The sequence below is a fragment of the Eptatretus burgeri genome, chromosome 10 (genome assembly GCF_056783735.1).
Source record: "Eptatretus burgeri isolate ZD-2024b chromosome 10, Ebu_testis_v1, whole genome shotgun sequence".
Lineage (NCBI taxonomy): Eukaryota > Metazoa > Chordata > Myxini > Myxiniformes > Myxinidae > Eptatretus > Eptatretus burgeri.
Genome location: NC_140970.1, coordinates 62,204,379 through 62,226,072, shown reverse-complemented (window position 1 = coordinate 62,226,072; position 21,694 = coordinate 62,204,379). Strand labels below are relative to the sequence as shown.

The 21,694-nt window shown below is 45.2% G+C and overlaps 1 protein-coding gene across 8 annotated transcripts in view; it reads left to right on the top strand.

Annotated features, from left to right (window-relative positions):
• Positions 1–21,694, top strand: part of LOC147018701 (arf-GAP with Rho-GAP domain, ANK repeat and PH domain-containing protein 1-like) — a 171,062-nt gene that overhangs the window by 23,141 nt on the left and 126,227 nt on the right. For 6 of the 8 annotated variants that reach the window (XM_085898648.1, XM_085898644.1, XM_085898646.1 and 3 more), the window contains 3 exons: positions 3,468–3,914; positions 7,369–7,546; positions 8,280–8,371. In XM_085898648.1, the coding sequence (XP_085754774.1) occupies positions 3,488–3,914; positions 7,369–7,546; positions 8,280–8,371 (697 nt within the window). In that variant the 5' untranslated portion in view covers positions 3,468–3,487. The remainder of the gene's footprint in view (positions 1–3,467; positions 3,915–7,368; positions 7,547–8,279; positions 8,372–21,694) is intronic. The other 2 variants (XM_085898650.1, XM_085898651.1) reach the window with 1 other exon arrangement.

Sequence of the window (21,694 nt, the reverse complement as noted above, 5' to 3'; positions counted from 1 at the left end):
TTTACATATTAAAATATCAATCTTTACAATTTTCTCATTTTCCCCGAAGCCGGGTGACGGCCATATTGGATTTCCATGATTTCAGGACTTTCCCCCCCGGAGGATCCCTTAGGACTTTTTTTCTGTCACTGAGGACATATCCAGGAATCAAAATCTGTTGAGTTTGCTTTTGTTGCAATTTGTGGGAGGTCATCCGACATTTTGACTCTACTATTAGGACGGGTACTCTGCTCATCATTGATAATAATTTGATGAATTTATCCTTGACAAGTTATAAAAAACAAAACAACACTTGTTCGCAATCGTTACGTCTAAATTAATACTATTCAAATAAGTAATATATTATAATTGCTAACACAGAAGCATCATTGAGACAACAACAAAAACGAAACAAAACAATGGCAGAACAAAAATTTCCGTAAAACAAGGCTTCTGAACAGTCAAGGAGTACTTCAAAAACTTATAAATCTCAAAGACGGGGAGTAGAGGTAGTGAGTGAGCACAATAACAACAAACAATGAGAGCATAGCGAATATATAATTTGCTATTGATTTAACAGCTATACAAGGGACGGGACAGTTGATTGTTTATATCTTTAGTTCGGGTTTTTGGAATATGTACATGATGTGAGTTTCTTACATCAAGACTGGTGATGTGTAGGTGATTGGATGGAAGTATGTTTCGATGACAACTAGACACAATAAGGGACTTGCCAAAGTTAGTGAGAATTGTGATTCTTCTTTCTGTTAGCAAGGGGAGGTTATAGGCACAGAGGAGATCAGCATAATGGGATGTCTCAGGAAATGTGATAAAATGGAGGACTCTTCGCTGTACCCGCTCAATGCTTTGTAACTGCTTCACGGTCAGGCTAGAGCTCCATACAGGAGCAGCGAACTCCAACAGAGGTCGAACGTACATGGTGTATATCAGAATCAAGTCTGCGATGGGAACACCATTTCTATTCAGCGACCACAGGATGTAGAGATGACATGAAGCATGCGATGTTATTCGTTGAACTTGCGAGTCCCATTTTAGGTCCGATTGAAGAGTAACTCCAAGGAGACAAAGCAAAGATGCTATTTCAAGTGTCATGTCATTAATACAAATCACAGGAGGAGGGAGTCAGTGTGCAGAAAGCTAACTTGCAGAACTTTACATTTCTCAGGCTTTGGCTGCATAAAATTGTCGTGACTCCAAGCGGAAAGGATATCCAAGTGTGTTGGCAGAGCACCTTCTTATGATTTGGGGACAATCTCTGTGAGTGTAAGGTCATCCATTTCCACTTGTTATCACAACAAAGCGCAGCGTCATTTACCATTATCAAAAACATAATGGGCCCAAGCTTGGTCCCCTGAGGGACACCGCCCATCAGGATCTGGGATGATGATGTGGCATCATTGTTGTGCAGAGTCTGTGAGCGATCAGAAAGCAAGCTGCATATGGTGGGGATGATCGTCGGGTCGATGTCAAGTTGAATCAACTTATGCACTATTATCATATGGTCAATCAAATCAAAGGCCTTTTTAAAGTCGATGGTACAGATGTTGGCATAGTGGCCCAGCTTGTCAAGACCTCAGTAAATAACATCATGAAGATTGACTAAATAGTGGTTGACAGAGCTGCCTTTCATATTGCCAAACTGACGTGGGTTTATCAGATGCTCAATGTCGGCCATTACTCATTCCGCCGAAAAGCCTTCAAACAAGCGAGCTACGATAGGTGTAATGAAGATCGATCGAAGTTGGCTGAAATCAGTAACAGGCACACATTTCGGACCTGGGCACGCTGATGCAATTTTCCAGTAATTTGGAAAATGACTGAAACAAATTAAAATTCTCGTTAGTGGTTCTAAAATCTCGAAGGTAAACTCTTGCAGGAACTGTACAGGAACATCAGTTGTATGACTGACCTTGGATGCATTAAACCTGCGAAGGCGATTGTAGACCTCTTGACCCTCAATAGTTGGGGGAGGACCAACCGACAAGTATGCAGGAAGGGTGGACAGGTCGAGAGACGGTAACTTGGTGAAGATTTGAGCAAAACAGAAATTCAATTCATGTGCAATTTCAATTGGCAATTTTTGTGAGTCTGGGAGGAGGGGAGAACATTTGCTCATTCCAGTGAAATATCTCATTTGCTGATGCCACTTGCCTGGTTCGTCTCTTTCAGATTCTGGATTTTTTCAGCATTATATTCCTTTATTGCTTTCTTTATTTCTCTCCTTACCTCATTTCTTAGTTTTCTGAAGATGCAGACATCATCTCTGAAAACTAGGGTCTTGGCTGGCAATAAGTCTGCGAAGGTGATTGCTCATCCACTGCTTGTCATTCAATCGGTGCTTCACGGTTACAGACTCAAAATTGTGCCTGTACTGGTCAGTAATCAGCTGCTGGAACCATTGTGCTTCGGCTTCGGGGTCCATAATATTATTCATAACAGTCCAGTCCATTTCAGTTATCCACTGCCCAAAAGAGCAAACAGCAGACTCACGGAAAGGTCGATGCGAGACTTTAATCGAACTCAGACTGTTCTGCTCGCGAATGGACTTGAGCATGACAACGGAATGGTCCCCGTTTGCTATGGGAGCACATATTATATGTTCTTGGTATTGATTCACAATATCCATTAGAATCTTGTCCAAAATAGCAGTACCACTGGTAAGTTTAGTGACAATATGTTGTTATACAAATGTAGTGTCAGTCATTGAAATCTTCCACCATTAAGAACGTGACATTGTCAGATTGTACGCATACAATGTCAACCATATCTATGAGATGATCACCTAATTCTATCTGATGTGGGGATCGTGGTGACAAACATGTCACACAGTTTTAATAATTGTGTATCCCGGAATTTTAGGAATTGAAGAACAAAGAAAGAGTTGTGCAATCTATCAGGGGAACAACAAATTATTTTTGATGGAAAATTTGGAGTGTTAAATCCAGTTGATTACATATTATACATGGAAACTTCATTTAGCGGAAAATGTTATGTATTTTCGGCACTAGGTCAGATGTCACAGCTCATCGATAATTTTCCTAAAGTTTCAATGAAAACAAAACCACCACAAGGTTTGAAGAATAACACTGCTGATAATAATTAATTGTTCAAGGTGCGATCGAACGAACGTGAACGGCATGGTGTAATCCAACTACTTTATGGAAATAACACGTCCGGGAGAAGGAAATGGATGTTTTGTTTTCAGTTTTCATCTCATCTCTGCTCATTGGTATATGAAGCACATCAGTCTCCCCAGTAGTAGATTTACTGAGTATTTCTGAGATAATATATAAAAAATATAAAACAGATGAAGGAAAGGCATTTAAAATAATGCATTGAATTGTATCAGGTTATGTTCATAAAAAGATTTAAAATTTTTATTTTCCAAATCTTTTCCTTTGATTTCCTTATTTGCCGATTATTACACAAGCTTTCATATTTTCTTTTTTTGTATCCACATCCCCCAGGTCAGGTGCTGTAAGTGATTATGGAGTTTGCAAGTGATGATGACAATGAAGGAAGCATGGCTGTGTGGCTCTCAAAGATTGGGCTTGACAAGTATGCTAGCTTGTTCAGTGATGCTGGAATCCACTCCCTTGCAGCCTGTGCCAGTCTTACTAAGGAAGACCTCAATGACATGGGTGTGCCCTTGCCCGGTCATCGGCGTCGCATCCTCGCTGCCCTGGAGCGATGCTTCAGTACTCATGGGCCAGAACAAGCTAATGCTAAGAAGTTTCCAGAAGGACAAGCTCTGCAAGAGACAGACATGAAAAGTTGCTTTGATAGCACAAACACAGAAAAACAGCGATCTGATGACATTTTCGATGAAGACAAGAATGATACCATGGATTTTTATCCTGCAAATTCAGAACATGAAGTTATGAAAAATGCTACAGAGTCACCATACAAAAATGGTTTGTATATTGAGGCAACACTTTAATACATGTGATTTAAAAACACCATTACAGATATTATCTCACTTTTACTAAACAATGAAGCATTAAGAAATAGTCTTGTTGGTAAAGGCGAGTGTCGGTCTGTGTCGGTGGACAGATAGAACGATATATGAAACCAGCAGGACGTTGATCGTGGTATGCTAACTCCAATGGCACGCAACGACATGCTTACATTTCAGACATTAGCCCTTCATCAGAGCAAGGGAGGAGCAAACGGGTAATGCCCAATACATCCGTTTCTCCTTGCTTGCCATGACCGTTAGCATATCCCAATCAGCATCCTGTTGGTTTTATTCATTACTTAACAATGACATATATTGCGTAATTATTTTATGTAATATCTGACTCCGGTCAACCCGATGATGATGGTGATTTTACGTAATTTCTGACGTAACTAATGTTTCCTTCTTTATGATACGATTCTGACTTTTTACGAGAAGTCAGTCAATGTAGTGTTGCTCATCATATTGACATGATATATTATTAGTTAAAGAGTCTGACTCAATGGGGCACAAGTAGCACACTTACCTATGAGCTATCTCGTTTGGGTTTGATTCTTGACCTGACTATAAACCATTGGATTGGTGCTTCGCATGCAAGAGGTTGCATCATCAGATGTGACATCTATCAGTACTAAGCTGAGTATTCCGTGGACATTAGCTAGTGAACATTAAAGATCATGTCATTGTCATAGAGTCGGTAAGTTTTCACCAGCACCTTGAACAAATGACAAATTTCCACCACCTTCAGTCAAATGTCAGGCCTGGCTAGCCAGTTCATGAAAGACTGAAGGCAAAAACCTTTTCAACAACATTTTTGACACATAACCCTCCAAAACATTTCCACCTCCTGGCCTCCTTGGTAAATCTTTGATCCAACTTTGATAAAGTACTTTTGATGGGGCAGGTGGAGAAACAAAATCTACAAGCAACAAGGATATAAGCAAACAATGTTAAAAGAAATGGATAATCGAGCTTGTTCCACAAAGTCTGCCTGTTAAAGGCCTGCAGGTCATGGTCATAGCTTCCTGGCGGCAAGTTTCTTGTCAACGTGTTTTTAAGGCAATTCTTTTCGTTCTTTGTAAAACTCTACAATGGCTACATGGCCTTGTTTTCCACATGATGACTGTTCTGTTGGCTCTGAAGAGGTTGGTGAAGTAGAAATTTGCATTTTGGTTTGACATGAACCATTTCACTTGTTATTGGATCCTTTAGCTTAAAAACCAGTTGCAATAGTTGCACGGTCATTAAAGGGGTTGCCGTTGGTCTATCACTTATGAGGTAACGAAACAAGTCCTCATTGCTGCGGTCCTCTTGGACGCATATCACTTTTGTAAGCATCCTTAGGTCAATCTAACAATAATTTTCTCCTTGGTAACTTCACCCTGCATCTATACATATGGAATCTCATAAATAACGATTTTGATGGAACTTTAAGAAACTTTGAAAAAAAAAATTCTGTTCAATGATTCAGAGCAGGAAACCTGCATACAAAACGTCCATAGTTTTACGTGTATTGGTCAAACAAATTCCAAGATGTGGCTCCTGAAATCTAGCACTATATTGGAATAGATCCAGGTTAGGTATGGTTAATGGGAGTAGAAAATATTGTGGATGTGGTTGGGGGATGAGTTGAAATGCTGGTGTTTCGCATGCTTGAACTGCTGGAGGAATAGTTGCGATTCATCAGACTCAGGAAGGCAGTTCCTTTCAATTTATGAACTTCCATAGATGGTTTTATAATCATTAAATTTTTATTTCAAGCCCGACTATCCAGTGGTACCCAATGCCAAGTCCTTAGTAAAATTATTGTTTACTAGTACGTGCCCATAAAAAAAAAAATTTGAACCGCGAGCAAGAAACAACAACCACACAGGCTGTTTCTTCGCTCTCGCGTGCCCGTACGTGCATGGCCCGGAAGTTCGCATATGATTCGCAGTTACGATTATTCGCAATTTAGTTTTAATACCCAATTATTCAATTTGCGCCAACGTATTTTACCTTTTCGCAATGTCGTGGCAAGGAAAAACAAAAAGAGAAGAGAAGCGAAAAAAAAAATTTACTTCCTGGTTCGGAGCATACCAGCACTCTGACATTACCGAAATTTATGCACCATCTAATATGAAAACGATCATAACTTGGGGCATTGTGTTTATCTATAAATGCACACAAGATTTATATATTTATAATAATATCTATAAATTGAGAAATTATTAGAATACACGAAGTCATCACTCTCCGGAAGTCCGTACATTGTAACCCGTAATGGGGAATGCAGCTGAGCTTCCCTTCCCCATCGGCCACGCCCACGCAACAACGTGTCTTGTCATTGGTTTGGTAAATAAATGGCCATAACTTGGGAGGCACTTGTCCGATTTAATATCAAACCTTGAAAAGGCACATCCTCAGGTCCCCAGCAATATATCTGGCAAGTTTCAATTAGATCGGACCAGTGGTTGTCGGGAAACAGCGGTCACACACACACACACACACACACACACACACACACACACACACACACACACACACACACACACACACACACACACACACACACACACACACACACACACACACACACTGCTGGAATTATAGATAGATGATGATTTCATTCAAGATGAACTTTTGCTCAACTTTTGACTTCCACATTTCAATCGCTTCCTTCCTACCTCCATCCGCACCCCAATCCTATTTCCCAGACAGAACTCCAATATCAACTTGAAGTCTTTCTACATTGCATAACATACCTTGCGGCATATCTACTCCTAAAATAACATTTTTATTCAATGATTATGCAGTGAGGTATTTCATCATATATTAGTCAGAGGTTATGGCTGGCAGGATCGCCTCGAGGGATGCATACTCGCCTCTCAGCTATCTCGCCTGGGTTTGAATCCAGACCCAGCTATGAACTGTAATCCCAGTCTTTCACAGGCAGGGTGATTCATCAATGTGTGTGCCGTTCCTTGGATGGATGTTAAACGGGCGTCCCATCTGCTGGCATTAGTTGGTGGACTTTAAAGAGCCAATGTTGTTCTTTGTGAAGAATAGGTGAGCTCTGACCTACATCATGGTCAAATTGCATATTCCTGCCCTAACTACTTCTGGGAAGGCAATTGCAAACCACCTCGTATAACTCTTGTTCAGGAAGCTGTTTCGGCAGCACCAATGCTCTGCAAAGAGAATGGTACATGAGAGACAGAGACAGAGACAGAGACAGAGACAGAGACAGAGAGATGAGACGTTATATTTTTACTAATCACCTGAAATCATTTTGAAGCAGTCATTGCTCTGGAGTTCCTCAAATACAGAGTGATCAAAGTAAAGTATTTGGCATAGACTGTTGAAGTAAAACAACATAAGTTGTCAAGTGGATTTAATTAACATTAAAATGTACTGGTTGCTGCCAACAGTTCAACCTTCAACCTCATCCTTGGATGAAGTGGAGACCTACATCCCTGGGGTCATGGTTTGCAACGAGATCTACGAGGCTTGGAACGAAGCACGCACACCACCAATACAATCGCTTGCTGTTTCTAACATTCAGAGTCGTCCCCTTCCAATTCCTCGGGAAAAGGCTTGGACTGAAAGGTGCTGTAAACGCAACAGTTATGTACCTAGTAAATGTTACATCGAGAGGAAATCATCTTGATTACTCAGTAATTATTAGTGCTGGTAATTTATATTTCTCAAGTAGGTTCAGGACATGTCGGAAATTCAATCAGTCCTGAAAACTGAGCTGAGAAGCAGCCGACTTGCCTTTCAGCATTCCGGTCTTCGTATGATTCCATTCACCATGGCATCTGATTATAAAATTTCTGGTAATTAGCAGGCAGACCGTTGCATAACCATCCTGCCTCTTTTGAAAGGACATTAAGCTGGTAGTTCTGGTAGCTGGGCATTAAAGACCACCCCCTCCCCCCCAGTTTCAAAAACAGTAGACCATTGCATGCATGTGTCCTCGTGAAATTTTTGCCTTAACTAGTGCAAGGAAGACAGTGCCAACCCTCCCTCGTCTCCCCCCCCCCGAATATTCTTGGGAAGCATTCGAGTATGGTACTAACTGCGATGTATGCTTTGACCGCTGATTATTGCATTCGTTGACTGTTGCTAACAATTGGAATTGAACAGTGATATATATATATATATATATATATATATATATATATATATATATATATATATATATATATATATATATATATATATAATCATGAGAACGAAGATCTCAGTAAAAGTGAAGAGGTAACTTACTTGCACATACCACGGCCTTGGCAGTGATAATTTGCACCTTACCATTTCCTGTGTGTGCCTCCAATCCCAGGTATACTGACAAACACGTTGAGTGTGCATCGATGCGGAAGACTTCCCTTCACACATATGAGGACATTGTGTTTCTGCCTCAAGACACAAAAGGTAAGAATGGGAGTAAGATAGAATTGATGCATAACTCAATGATAAATCTATAACACAAGTTTTTGGTTTCTGTATGAAATGATAGGTCACATTTCAAAGAGTGTGGCAGCAGAAATACATGTTAGGGCCATCACATATGCGTCTAAGCACGGACTATTCCCACACCTTAATTCTCTAAATAGTTCCCATTTGGAATCTGTTTATATGTGCTTTAACTTTCTCGGCCTCTGAAGCATGGACTGGTGCAGACAGATAGCGAGAAGCATGTGCGAACGGATATGGCGAAAGTCGCCTTGCCAACCAATGAGATGGAGCAAGTACTGTGTTAAAATAACGTGGGCTCTCTGGCGGCTATGTAGGAGGTGGAGCGCAGGAGAGTCAGTCAGTTAACCAGGCTCAGTCGAGCGACACCAAGTTGAACGAGCGAGTGGTGGAGTAAGTCAGTGAGTTGACCCGGATAGTAAACAAAGCATCAGAGCTGTGAGGGTGAATCCGGACTGAAGTGAGGTGCTGAGTCAGGACCAGCTCTGTATCCCTTATGTGCTCAAAGACAACACAACCACACAAGAGCCCAGTGGGGAATGTGGACCACGACGTGGCGATTCTCATGCAACACTTCCATTGCAACCACAACCACAAGCACCATGTAATAGGCATAGCAAGTGTACAGGTTTCTTTTGGGCTTGCCCTGCTCTTGCTGTTTCCTATCCGTAAGTGCATGGCCCAGAAGATCTTGGATAAGTTGATGGAATTATTTGTGGGCACGCAGGTTTATAGACTGAACGGAATTCTCTCCTTCATTGTGATGTTGCTCCTCTGTCCTCATTTCCTCCTCTTTAAATAACCCTGTTTTCACCATAGGAGTGTTGGTTCTGTGTGCAGTCTGGAATTGGCACAAATAACCGTGGCATGAGTAGATCCATGGACGTTGGAAATTGGTGCCAAAATCTCTCATTCGGAGGGAGCAAATGTGGTGGTTCGTCGATGGTCTTTGCTCGGCCCCCTTCCTTTTTGAACCAGCAAACGTATCGCAGGCGGCAGGCTCTTTTGTGTTACTCTACTGTGCATAGGACACCGAAGTTAAGATCTTTTTGGCTTTCCCGTCGGATGACGTACAGTCCCAGTCACAAAGTCGGTGACCTTTTATGTGGAAGATTTGATTGTGTCCACCCGCATCACTGTTACAATATGTTTAACCATTAGCTCACCTGGAACCTAGTTCCGGGGAGCTTATGGGATGGCGTGTCATCCGTCCACAAATACTTTTAACTTGTTCTCTGAAACTACACTATGATTTTGATTACGCCTTACCACAATGTTCATCACGATGTATGTACCAAAGTTTGTTCATGGCATTAAAAAAAATCAGGCCCGAAGGGGGTCTTTGGGGGTTGCCCCCCAAAATAGGTATTTGCTTTCTTCTCCGAAACCACACACACAATTCTGATGAAACTTGACCACAACCTTTGTTACCCGTGATGCACCAAAGTTTGTTCACAGCATTAAAAAAAAATATCCATAGGTATTTACTTTCTTCTCCGTTACATATTTTGTGGGTCATCCATGCCTACCAGTGGTTTCCTGGTTATCTTATCCAGCCGCTACCAGGTGAGCGCCCAGGCGTATTGCCCCTATGTTTGTTGATATGCCTTATGTTAGTATATGTGCAACATTTACAAAATCTACAAAATATCCAATCTTGACTGTTCAAGGTGGAAATGATGGAAAACTTAAAACTGAGAGGGGCTGGCAGAATGGCCAAGACGTCGAAGTATGCACTCGTAACTCTTAAGTTATCTTGCCTGGGTTTGAATCTGAACCAAGCTATAAACTTGCAGGGTGATTAATCAATGTGTGTGCCGTTCCTCGGATAGATGTTAAACCGGAACCCCATCTGCCGACATTAGTTGGAGGATATTAAGTATCCCACGGTGGCCTTTGTGAAGACCAGGCAAGCTATTAGCAGCACTCGTGCCAAAGTCAAAGTTCCTTCCCTGACATCCTGTGTCTGAGTGGTGACCCATCCAGAAATGTAACTCTCGCCAAGGAAATTGCTTCAACAGAACTGACACTGTATAGAACATCGTACATGATCTGAAAATTGAGAAAGAATGATTTTTCCCAGTCGTGAGAAATGGTCAAATTGAGGTTGTACAAGTGAAATAATCGAACCAAATCAACGCTGAAATTTCATGTGATGATATTGTTCACTCTGAGCAAGTTACACTGGATGCGGCATCAATGCTGAATAAGCATTCTCAGTAAAAACCAAGATGATGGGAGACATAGTCACATGTGCTGTGTAACAAAGATATATTCCTTGTGAAGGAGGACAACAAAGCAGCTCGTATTCGCAGGAGATTGTCTGCACACTTTGATGATGCTTGTCTTGCATGGACCTACTCTCATGACATGATGAGCGATTTTGTGCATTCTCACGTGCCTGGGAATGATAGTGGCAGTTGCGGGGAGAGAGAGGTTTAAATTGGAATTGGATAGCTACCTGGATGCATAGGAGAAGAGATGTATGGGTATATTGGCAGGACTTGTTCGTGACTTGTGTGTGGATGGGTAATGGATACTGAGGTTGGTGCAGTGCAGGCATGATGAGCCGAATGGCTTCCTCCAGCACCAAAGTTCCGTGTGTGTGTGTGTGTGTGTGTGTGTGTGTGTGTGTGTGTGTGTGTGTGTGTGTGTGTGTGTGTGTGTGTGTGTGTGTGTGTGTGTACAATACGTACAAGTGTTGAATTTTCATTTTGGAGAATCACCAGACTACTTTGTATGTGGTAAATGCAGAATAATTGCTCGTCATGGTTGGAAGTGTGGACACAATCATTCATGATCACTTTAACAACCTGGTGTTGGCTTAGTGGTTAGGGTGGTGGCTTAGAATCCAAGAGTCCTGAGTTCAAGCCCTGTTGGCTGCTGAATTAACACCAGGGGGTTGACTCAGCCTGTCATCCTTCTGAGGTCGGTGAAATGAGTACCAGTGTAGCAGCCAAAAAGGCTGCACACTAAACGAAGGACTATCAACGGATTGATTAAATCTGGTATTGGTGTGGCGCAGGCATGATGGGCCGAATGGCCTCCTCGTGTGCCTTAATTCATTGCAAATCCTTGGAAATCCTTGTAACATCAACACAATTGGTTTATTAAAGGTGGGTATATTGTTAAAAACAAACAAGCAGTCATAAACTGGTACTTACAAAATCGTCAACTTGACCTCTGACGTTGTCTAATAAAAGCTGTCTCTAGAGAAGGTAGCGACGCAAACCAGAAGTTTCTACGATGATTCTGTACCAAACCATCAAAAATCGAATATTTGACCTTACTGTGACCTTGACCTTTGACCGATTTTGACCAAAATCTAAGCAGCACTAGCCATCACCCTCCTGAATCAGGTGGTGTAATTTGACATTGGTAGCTCCTTCCGTTCTCGAGTTATCATTTTTTGGATGTTTGACCTCACTGTGACCTTGACCTTTGACCGATTTTGACCAAAATCTAATCAGCACTAGCCATCACCCTTCTGAATCACGTGGTTTAATTTGACATTGGTAGCTCCTTCTGTTCTCGAGTTATCGTGCCTACAAACAAACAAACACACACAAACAAACACACAAACAGATGACGGAAGTCATCAATATACTTATGAAATCTTTAGATTTCGTAAAAATGTATTTAAAATAAAAAGTGTGTGTGTGTGTGTCTCCTCCATAACTCCATAACTATGAAACCTAATGGCCTGAAACTTTGCATGCATACTAAGGGAACTCCAAGGAAGTGCAACGGTGAAAATTGGGTGTTTTGGTTAATTAAAACACCCCTTTTGAAAATAATTAATGGCCTTATTTAATTATCTCCTTTATCAGGCACATCCTCAGCTACCTTGCTCTCTGGGGTCTTTCGGCACACACTGGTTACCTCACTCGGATCTTAATTTCGCCATTTTGTTCGGCCTGCTCAACAATGCCGTGAGATGGAACAGACCACAACAGTTTATTCACGAAGTTTTTTTTTTCACTTTCCTCACTTATATCATCGAATGCCTGATTAATTATCATAGTTATGAATCGCTGAATACATTGCGATGCTTATAAACGCCCGGAGACACCAGCGTTTGTGGCTTAATTTCATTTCCGCACATGCTATAACCCCTAGAATTTCTTAAACTAAGCTGAATTCCAAAATCCAGAATTGAACTTGGCGGCAGTTCCGTCTGATAAAAAAAAAATGTTCACTTGTATAATTCAGACATATATGATATATCAGGCATCTCCAGGAGGTGTGTGTTTAATATATGACATGTCGGTGATTGGTAATTGCTTCCCAAATAAGCCGTTCCTTATCAACCATTTTGTTGGAGTGCTTGAGCCACTTGGCGAGCAATCTACAATATTCACACTGTCCCTGAATACTGTATATTGATCGACTTGAACAACGTTCAGGGGCCACTCACCTGTGATGGCCCCTCATTGTTCTGCGGTAACTTTGGCATAGATAAACACAAACAAAAATGAGAAGGGCACTTGGTAGAGTGCATACATCTGCCACGCAATGCCTGATCCATGAGAACATATCGGGCCCAATACATTTTTGAAATATCATGCGATATAGTACTCTTTCGTTTTTGGCCCTTTCTCTCAATGGTGAAGAATCACTTTAAAAATTAAATAATTCTCGTATCCAGGTACGGATTCGGATATTCACCAAAATCAAATCACTTATTCCGTGTTACACACCCAACCTGTCCACCAAGTTTTGTCCGAATCTGTCCACAACTTTTTGAGATATCGTGCTATATATCGTTTTTGGCCATTTCTCTCAATGGTGAAGAATTACTTTAAAAATTCTTGTTGCCGGATCCGGATCCAGATCTTCACCAAAAATCTAATCATTTCGTCCTTATCACACACCGAACCTGCCCACCAAATATGTCCACAACTTTTTGATATATCCTGCACACAGACAAACAAACAGACAGACAGGGGTGAAAACATAACCTGCTTCTACCTTTAGTGGCAGAGGTTAAAACGAAACATTTCGTTAACATTACGGTAGGATAGCTGAGAGGTATGCATGCTCGCTCTAAGCTGTCTAGCCTTGGTTTGAATCCTGACCCAGCTATAAACTGTCATCCTGGTGTTTCACAGGCAGGGTGATTCATCAATGTCTGTGCAGTTAAACTGGATGGCACATCTGCCGGAATCACGCCCCCCACCCTCCTCCCCTCCACTCTCACACCCCTCCCCCTTCCCATCTCTTCTCTCACGCTCCCTCTCTGTCTGTCCACCCCACCCCCTCTCTCTCCCACCCCTCTCCAGCTCTCTCCCACCCCTCTCCCTCTCCCACTTCTCTCACTCTCACCCTCTCCCCACTTTCCCTCTACCTCCCACCCCGATCCCTCTCCCTTCTACCCCTATCTCCCTCTCCCACGCCTTTCCCTCTCCCACCCCTCCCCCTCTGCTAAGGGGACTGTTAAGGAATGACTTGTCTAGTTCTGAATTTAACAGGTAGATAGCATGGGTTTTTTAATTCTCCCACCGAGTGTTATATGGAACCTGGCAGTTAAAAAGAATATGTTGCTGTTTCGGCACCCGTCCCTTCCCATTTTATCCCTTTCATCACCCGTTCCTTCCCCTCCCGCTACCTTGCCTTCCCTTTGAATCACACTTGATCCCCCTACCCCCATGCTGCCCCCCCTCTCTTCACGCTGCCTTCCCTTCCCTTCCATTCCCCTCATGCCGCATTCTCTTCCCTTCATGCTGCCTTACTTTCCCTTTCCCTCACGCTGCCTTCCCTTCCCATAATGCTGCTTTCCCTTCCCCTCCTCTCATGCTTACCTCCTCCCAAACCCCCTCCACACTCCACCATCGCCCGCCCCCGCCATGGGCATCTAACAGCGGTCTCCACATGCTGTATTAATGTGCTTTTTTAACGTATCCCATTTTGTTCAATTCTGTACTACCCCCCCCCACCTTACCACCCCCTCCCTTCTCCAAAAGTCCCATGACCAAACGTAAGCCGAGAACCGCTCCCCTCACACTTACCTCTGCCCAAACCCCTTCCCCTCCCCACCCCCTCCTCCATCCTCCTTGCTCCCACCCCACCCCACTCCCAGAGTGTACAGCAACATTTGGTGAAACTTTGCTCTCCCCACCCCAACCTCCTCGCTCTTCCCCCTTCCTAGCTCCCCCTTCCTCACCTTCTCCTTGCTCCCTCCCTCCTCCCTTCCCCCAACCTCCCCTCTACTCTCTCTCTCCCTCCCCTCTCTCCCATCTCCTTTCGTTCTTCCTCCCCTCTCCCCTCTCTCCCTCCTTTCTCTTTGCTCTCTCTCTCCCCCCTCCTTTCTCCATCCTCTCTCTCCCCCTCCCCTTCGTCCTCTCTCTTTCCTTCCCCTTCCTCCCCTTGCTTTCCTCCCTGCTCCCCCCATCTTCCTCCCCACCACCCCCTTAATATGCCCGTCACTGAAGCAACATATATATATATATATATATATATATATATATATATATATATATATATATATATATATATATATATATGTATATATATGTATATATGTTGTTGCGGGGTCGGGTGAGAAGACGACTAGGTTGGGGAAGCTACGTCGATTCCCACCGGACTCCCCGGAATTATAGGCCATCGCTCACGGACAATTCCGTGACGCGGCGGGTCGCTTAACCGACCGTGGACGCCAATAACTCAACCACGTGACCTGGGGTCCTCCCACCCATGGAATCGAGTTACCTAATTAACCAGATGGTTTAATCACCGAGGTACCATGCTCTCGTTACACCTTGTCCAAACCTAATCACTCTACCGGATCGGATCACCTTTCCGGATTGGATGCAGCCGAGCGACACTGCCAAGGACGTACCGGCTAAAAGCAACGGACCGTTGGGAATAAAGACCCGGCTGAACCTGGATTTGAATCATGATGGACCAATGAGTGAAAAGACAAAGGCGAGCTGGGAACATATCTACAACAATTATTTATTTACAGAAAGCGAGGAAAAGCATGTGGCACAACAAAGGTTTATTGGGGTGTAATGCAGGGAAAGATGAGAGAGGTGTGGGGTGCGGAAATTTTACAAACAACTTACAAAGCAAACACAGTGCAGACTTGATGCGAGATTAATAAAAGCAACAATCACAACAATAAAATATCTTATGCAGGCTTACTTAATGGACAGGTGCCAACACTCTCAGACACACACTCAGACAAAGTAAACCCAATTGTGAAAGGGACTTCTGCAGTCAGGGAGGGAGGGAGTTGAGGTTACAGTTTCTCGGTACCTGAGCGTTTCGGGGGAGGGATGCTCCATGGTGCGGTACCCGACAATGGTTGAGTTGTTCGGCCACAACCGTATGTGTGGAGATCGTGTCTGCAGGGGGGCTCAAGTGGAGAAGAGCGGAGTCCAAAGGGGGGATGAGAGATGAGCAGCAGGCAGGACCAGGCAAGAGGCCGTTCGTCGAGGTCGTGAGGTCGGAGATAAGGAACAGAAAGCGGGGCGAGACAGGAGGCTTGGTCCAGAAACAAGGGGCGGTTCGACGTCGTGTCGGCGGAGACAAGTCTCAGGAACACTCACTCACAACTACTCCAAACCCCTTTCAATTCCTTCACTCTTCAATTCTCCTCCAATTCTCATCTGCAATTCTCCTTCCAACCTTCGCAACCACTTCAACCAACCAACTTCGACCACTCTCTGAGGATTGCTCTGTACTTTATTGAGCCCGGAGTTCGGGAAGGAGCCAGTTTGAAACCGACGTCATCGTCCGATCCGAGCATCCCGATTGGACCGGCCCTTCACGTGGTCCGCCTTTCTGGGCTGGGTTTCAGCCAGACTCTGGTATGATCCGCCCACGCAGCACATGTCTGGCCTTTGTCAGGAGGATGTGGTACAGCTACAGCGTTTGTCCAGCCGAACGTCGGGATTTTGACTCAGAAAGCGAGAGTCCGGGTAGATGATGGTACACTGTGGCCAGCGAAACGAGGGGAGCAAGCAAGATGATGGCACCGTGGATTGTAAAAGGAGGGAATAAAATAAAAGGGGAAAATGATGTTATAACCTAACTAATAGCCCATCGCAACACACTCCCTTGTCTACCCACTAGACAAAAGGTAGGGACCTAACTACACGTATATTAATGGAATAACTCACTCAGGACAACTGTATGTTGTATGCATACGGTTCCGAGAACCGTAACAATATGCAGTGCTCCCTCGCTATATCGTGGTTCACTTTTCGCGGCTTCACTACATCTCGGGTTTTCAAATCCTCCAGTAGAAGAGATTTAATGCTCTTCTTGGCTGTGCAGTACTACATTCATCTCATCATCGTCATCTTCATCGTCATCAGTACTGCACAGCTATCATCATCATCATCATCATCATCGTCATATCTTCATAGGTCAGTACCCATAATACGTTTTTTTATATTTTATAGTACAATATAGTATTTAAACAATTATTTTTGGTCTTTGGCTTTGCAGCCCCATGAAGTCGCATTTCCGATGAAAATTTTTCAAATTTTTTTTTTAATAACTGATTAAATGTGTGTGGGGAAGGTTAATAAGAGTGTGTGGATGCTGTATAATGGTTTAAAATACGTTTAAAATGTGTTTAAATATATTTAAATAATTAAATAATATGTGGTTTCTACTTTGCGGATTTTCACCTATCGCGGGTGGGTCTGGAACGCATTAACTGTGATAGGTGAGGGAGCACTGTATTTACATGTGTATATGTATGTATATATGTATATATGTATATATATATATATATATATATATATATATATATATATATATATATATATATATATATATATATATATATATATATATATATATATATATATATATATATATATATATATATATATATATATATATATATATATATATATATACCGGGCGTAGTGGCGTGCGCCTGCAATCCGGCTACTCGGAGGCTTAGGTTGGAGGATCGCTTGAGGACGGGAGCTCTGCGCTGGGCCACACTATGAGATGGTGTAGGGCATCCCGGAATAATGGCGAAACCCAATCCTTATCCATGTGTGTGTATATATATATATATATATATATATATATATATATATATATATATATATATATATATATATATATATATATATATATATATATATATATATATATATATATATATATATATATTGTTGTGGTTAACGAAATTCGCAAACCCCAATTCAGGTCCCTTAGGTGAGATATCTCGGTAAGTATATGTGTAGTTAGGCCCAAACCCGTTGTTTAGAGGGAATAAATGTCATTCATGTGGGCTGCGACCCTTTTAGATAGCCGTTTTTCTTTTACTATCTTTATTTTGGACCAGCCGCCATTACTACCACCACCAACCACGTCTCAACAGCCATCACACAACAACCACCAACCACAACGCCGCTTCACGACAACAGCCACGACCTTTACCGTCACAACTCGCCACCATCGTATCACCACCATTCTTGCGCCACTTGTGGGCACCGATACTGGACTCGTGCAGGGCGCGCACCGAGCAGCGTGTTCAGAAACATCACAGACTTTCCGAAGAAAACGGATCAAAAACGACTCACGCCCACTTCTGTTCCGTCCTATCGGTGAGCGTGGGACGATTTGGCCCCGCCTCCAGGGCGTTGGAGTGCGTTCGCCATATGCAAATTCATGGATCAAAAACCATTCACGCCCACTTTTCCTCGGTCCAATGGGGAGCCAGTTAGAGGTGAAGGGTCGGCGGTAAAGGGTCAAAGGTGAAAGAGTGAGGCCACGGGGGATATAAACGGCTGCGTTCGTCAGTCAAAGCAGTTCGCAGTTCGCAGTTGGGAGTTCGCGGAGCCAGTGAAGAATTGGGACGAGTCAAGAGAGGAGACGGAGAGGGCGATCGGACGAAGCTGTGGAGAGGCGGCGGCGGCGAAGGCGGTTGAGGGGGTGCTCGCGTCGGAGTCGGGGAGCCGCGGAGGGAGAGGCCGGCGGCGCGACCGAGGTCGTGGTGGAGACGCTCGTCGCGGGACCCGAGACAGGGAGATATCCTCCATCCCCCGAGCATCAACAACCCCCTCCTGTTTCCCCCCGCGCTGAGATAGTGCGACAAGGGGGCCCCTTTCCCACCCCCTACCAGACACTGTCCGCGAGGCCCGCGGAGTTGGGGCACCACCGCCACTTTGCGTCTCATCATCAGACGGGTAGGCCCGACGCGGTCTCGGCCCCAGGCCCGCCTACCCCCCTCATCCTTGAGGGTGGTCCTTTTCTTTTGCTTTGGGTATATGTGTTGCCGGCGCCGTCTGTGAAGTAAAATTGTATAAGTGTTGCCGTGTGCTCGGTAGTCGGATAGCTCTGCATTGTCTTCTTCTTTTATATTTGCTTTTTGTGTAATACTGTGTGTTTCTTCTCCTTTTACATTTGCTTTTGGTGTAATTGTATATGTGTGCTTTCCGTTCATCGCGAAATAAATGTGCTTATTGTTGAACTGTTTTCCCGTTTCGCTTCGTCTTTTCCTGTATTGAATCTCCATCTTACTTCACGTAAAGGGTTGGTCGTGGGTTAAAACGCCCGATAATTAATCGAACCGTCGGGGCCGACGATAACACCGCTCGGTTATCCCGATAGTACGGAACGGGTCGCTTAAAGTGGCCCGTGTCCGAAGTCGACCTGCGGCGAGGTGCGATCGCCCGGTCTACCCTCCGTGTGGGTACTTAGGTAGGTCGAATTTGGCGAGCAACCCTATCCCACGCGGGGGGCCGATTGGCACGATCGTGGTGAGGCCGAAAGGTCCACCCGTGACTAGTTCCCGGCGTTAGTCCGAGAGGGTCACGACTGGATTGTCCGTCCGGTGGGCGACGTGCCGCGATTCGAGTTACGTGGCCGTTCGCATGCCGGCGGGCGCGAATCCGCAACACTGGTGTCAGGTCGTGCGATATAAACCCATCGCCCTCCTCGCGGCACTGGTATCGGAGAACGGGAAAACTGGCTCTCCTGTCTCCAACTAAATTCACGGACAAAGCTTAGGCAGGATTATGGATTTGGACCGGACGGGTTCTCCACGCGATCGTGTGTGTTAAGCTCCAACGGGCAAAGCACATGTGTTCGCGTGGGGAACCCCTCGAGACGTGGGGCTTGTGTTTTTTTTTTATGCGCACGGTGACGTCATGGCTGCACGCGGGGTTGGAATCCGGCAGGAGGGGTATCCCTGCCGGATGGTACCGTCCAAGGAGGGACGAGGTACATGTGCAGCTGCATGACGTCACGGGCAGGTGCAAAGTGCGCGAGCTGTGAATTGCCGCGCTGGTGCTGCGCATGGGAAAAAAAAAAAAAAGAGAAGCAAGCCTCACTTTCGGGTGCACAGGATTCCTGGGCAAGGGGTGGAAGACCCCCTTACCAGGGCACAGGATGGAAACTAGTTAGGGGGAAGGGTTAGCTTAGTTAGACCGGCTCCATGGGGCAGGGGTAAGTCCTCATGGGGCCCGTGGAATGGATTAGTTAGAGGGATTTAGATGAGCTTTCGGTTGGGAAATAAAATGATTTATTTGGAGACAGTGACAGCCTTTGGATTTGTAGAGTTGACATAGTTTAGCTACGTAGTGATAAAAGGAACGTGCTTTAGTGTAAGGGACGACGTGGGAGCACGGGTTAGGTAGGGGAGGTAGTTAGAAGGATGGCAGAGTTCAGCGGTGTGTGTGTTGAAAAGTTGTGAGGTGAGTACATGTTGAGTGAGTGAGGCCAGCGGGTCTGTGTGTGTGGAGTGAATGGGGAATGCATGGTGCGATGAGTGATTGGGGGGAGGAGTGACTCCCGCCCAAGGGACCCCGGGGTCAGTGTAGAGTGAGTTAGGGGGTTAGTCAAATTAACAAAAATGGAGGTTGTTTTGTTGTTGGTGGGAGTGTAGGCTCGAAACCCGTTTGGAGGGGTGCAGGAGCCCTGTTGACGGGCTGGGAGCGTGGCTGCGAAAAGTGAGTATCGCTGAGTGGGTACCCCGGGCACCAGGCAAGTCGGCCGTAGTAGGCCAAGGGCCCATGGGGGGCCGGGATAGCGTAGTGGGCACGGGTGCGTCTGCTTGGTGCGGGGGCCCGGGGCGTCATTAGCCGCGTGGGCAGTGTTGTGGGCACGGGTGACCCTCGGAAAGGGGCCTGGGAAGCCAGCCTGCCACGTGTGCGTTTCAGGGGAGGTGCCATGGGGGGCACTCCCCGGTGTTAGGGAGCTGGTAGGCTCGGAGGCAGTGTAGTGCCCGGGGGTGCCATAGCGGGAGATTCGGCAGAGGGTCGTGCCTGCCAAAGGGAGCCACGTGTCCCAGCCATGAGACCGTGTGAGGGCACGGAGAGAAAATTGGGGGGCGAGGCCCGAAATTGTGAGGACACCAACACAGGCGATGGGAATCTGGGTTGTTAGAACCAATAGTTTAAGCGAGAGGCGCTTGTTGAAAGCCCCGGGGTAGTTTAACAGTTAAATGGTTAGGGTAGATTAGGAAGTGTACCCCTCCGCACCATCCATCCCCTCGCTGTCGTTGTGGGCCGCTGGACCCACTTTGGTTATAGATCGCTGAACTCTGGGGAGGCCATCTTGAGGCTTCATTGGGCCTCGGCACAGGACGCTAGCTCTCCCTTGTTCCCCTCCGGGAAGGGAACGTAGGGGTTGGGAGTAGGCGAGGTGACAGGATAGGTTAGCCGAACAAGGACAGTACAGGGGGTTAGGGGACGATTTATAGTGGGGAAGTAAAAAAATAATAATAATAATAATAAAAAAATAAGTTGGGGCTAAATTGGGGTTTGACAAATTAAGTGGGTATAGACAGTGACAGGCAAAGGCGATAGGTTGGGAGGGAGACCGTAGGGTAGGTCCGAGCCCACCTTCCGAGTGGCCAGCACCACCGCACTCCCTCCACCAACCTCCACTGAACGACAAAGGCTGGCCAGCTTCATCTGCTGGCTGTGTTGCTGTAAGGCCTGTGCCGGCCCACTCCATCTGCCGGCTGGCTGTTTTTCTTCAAGGCCTGTGCCGGCTCACTTCATCTGCGGCTGTGCTTCAAGGCCTGTGCCGGCCAGTTCATCTGCCGGCTGGGTTTGCCTGCAGCGGCCTTCTTCTGCGGGCTGTGTTTGCCTGCTGCCTTTGCCATGCCATGCCCACTGCCCACGTTCACCAGCCCCATTCAATTTTGCTTTGCCCCCCTCCCCCTGTTCATTTCCATGCGCGCCGGGATCATCGTAAAAGCAACAGTTTGCAAGCTGCAAGAACTGCCCTGTTGGCAGCTACAACACGGGCCTGCAGTGGCGGCCCGTGCACCGTGTTTGCGTTCAGTTCAAACCATTCATCCAT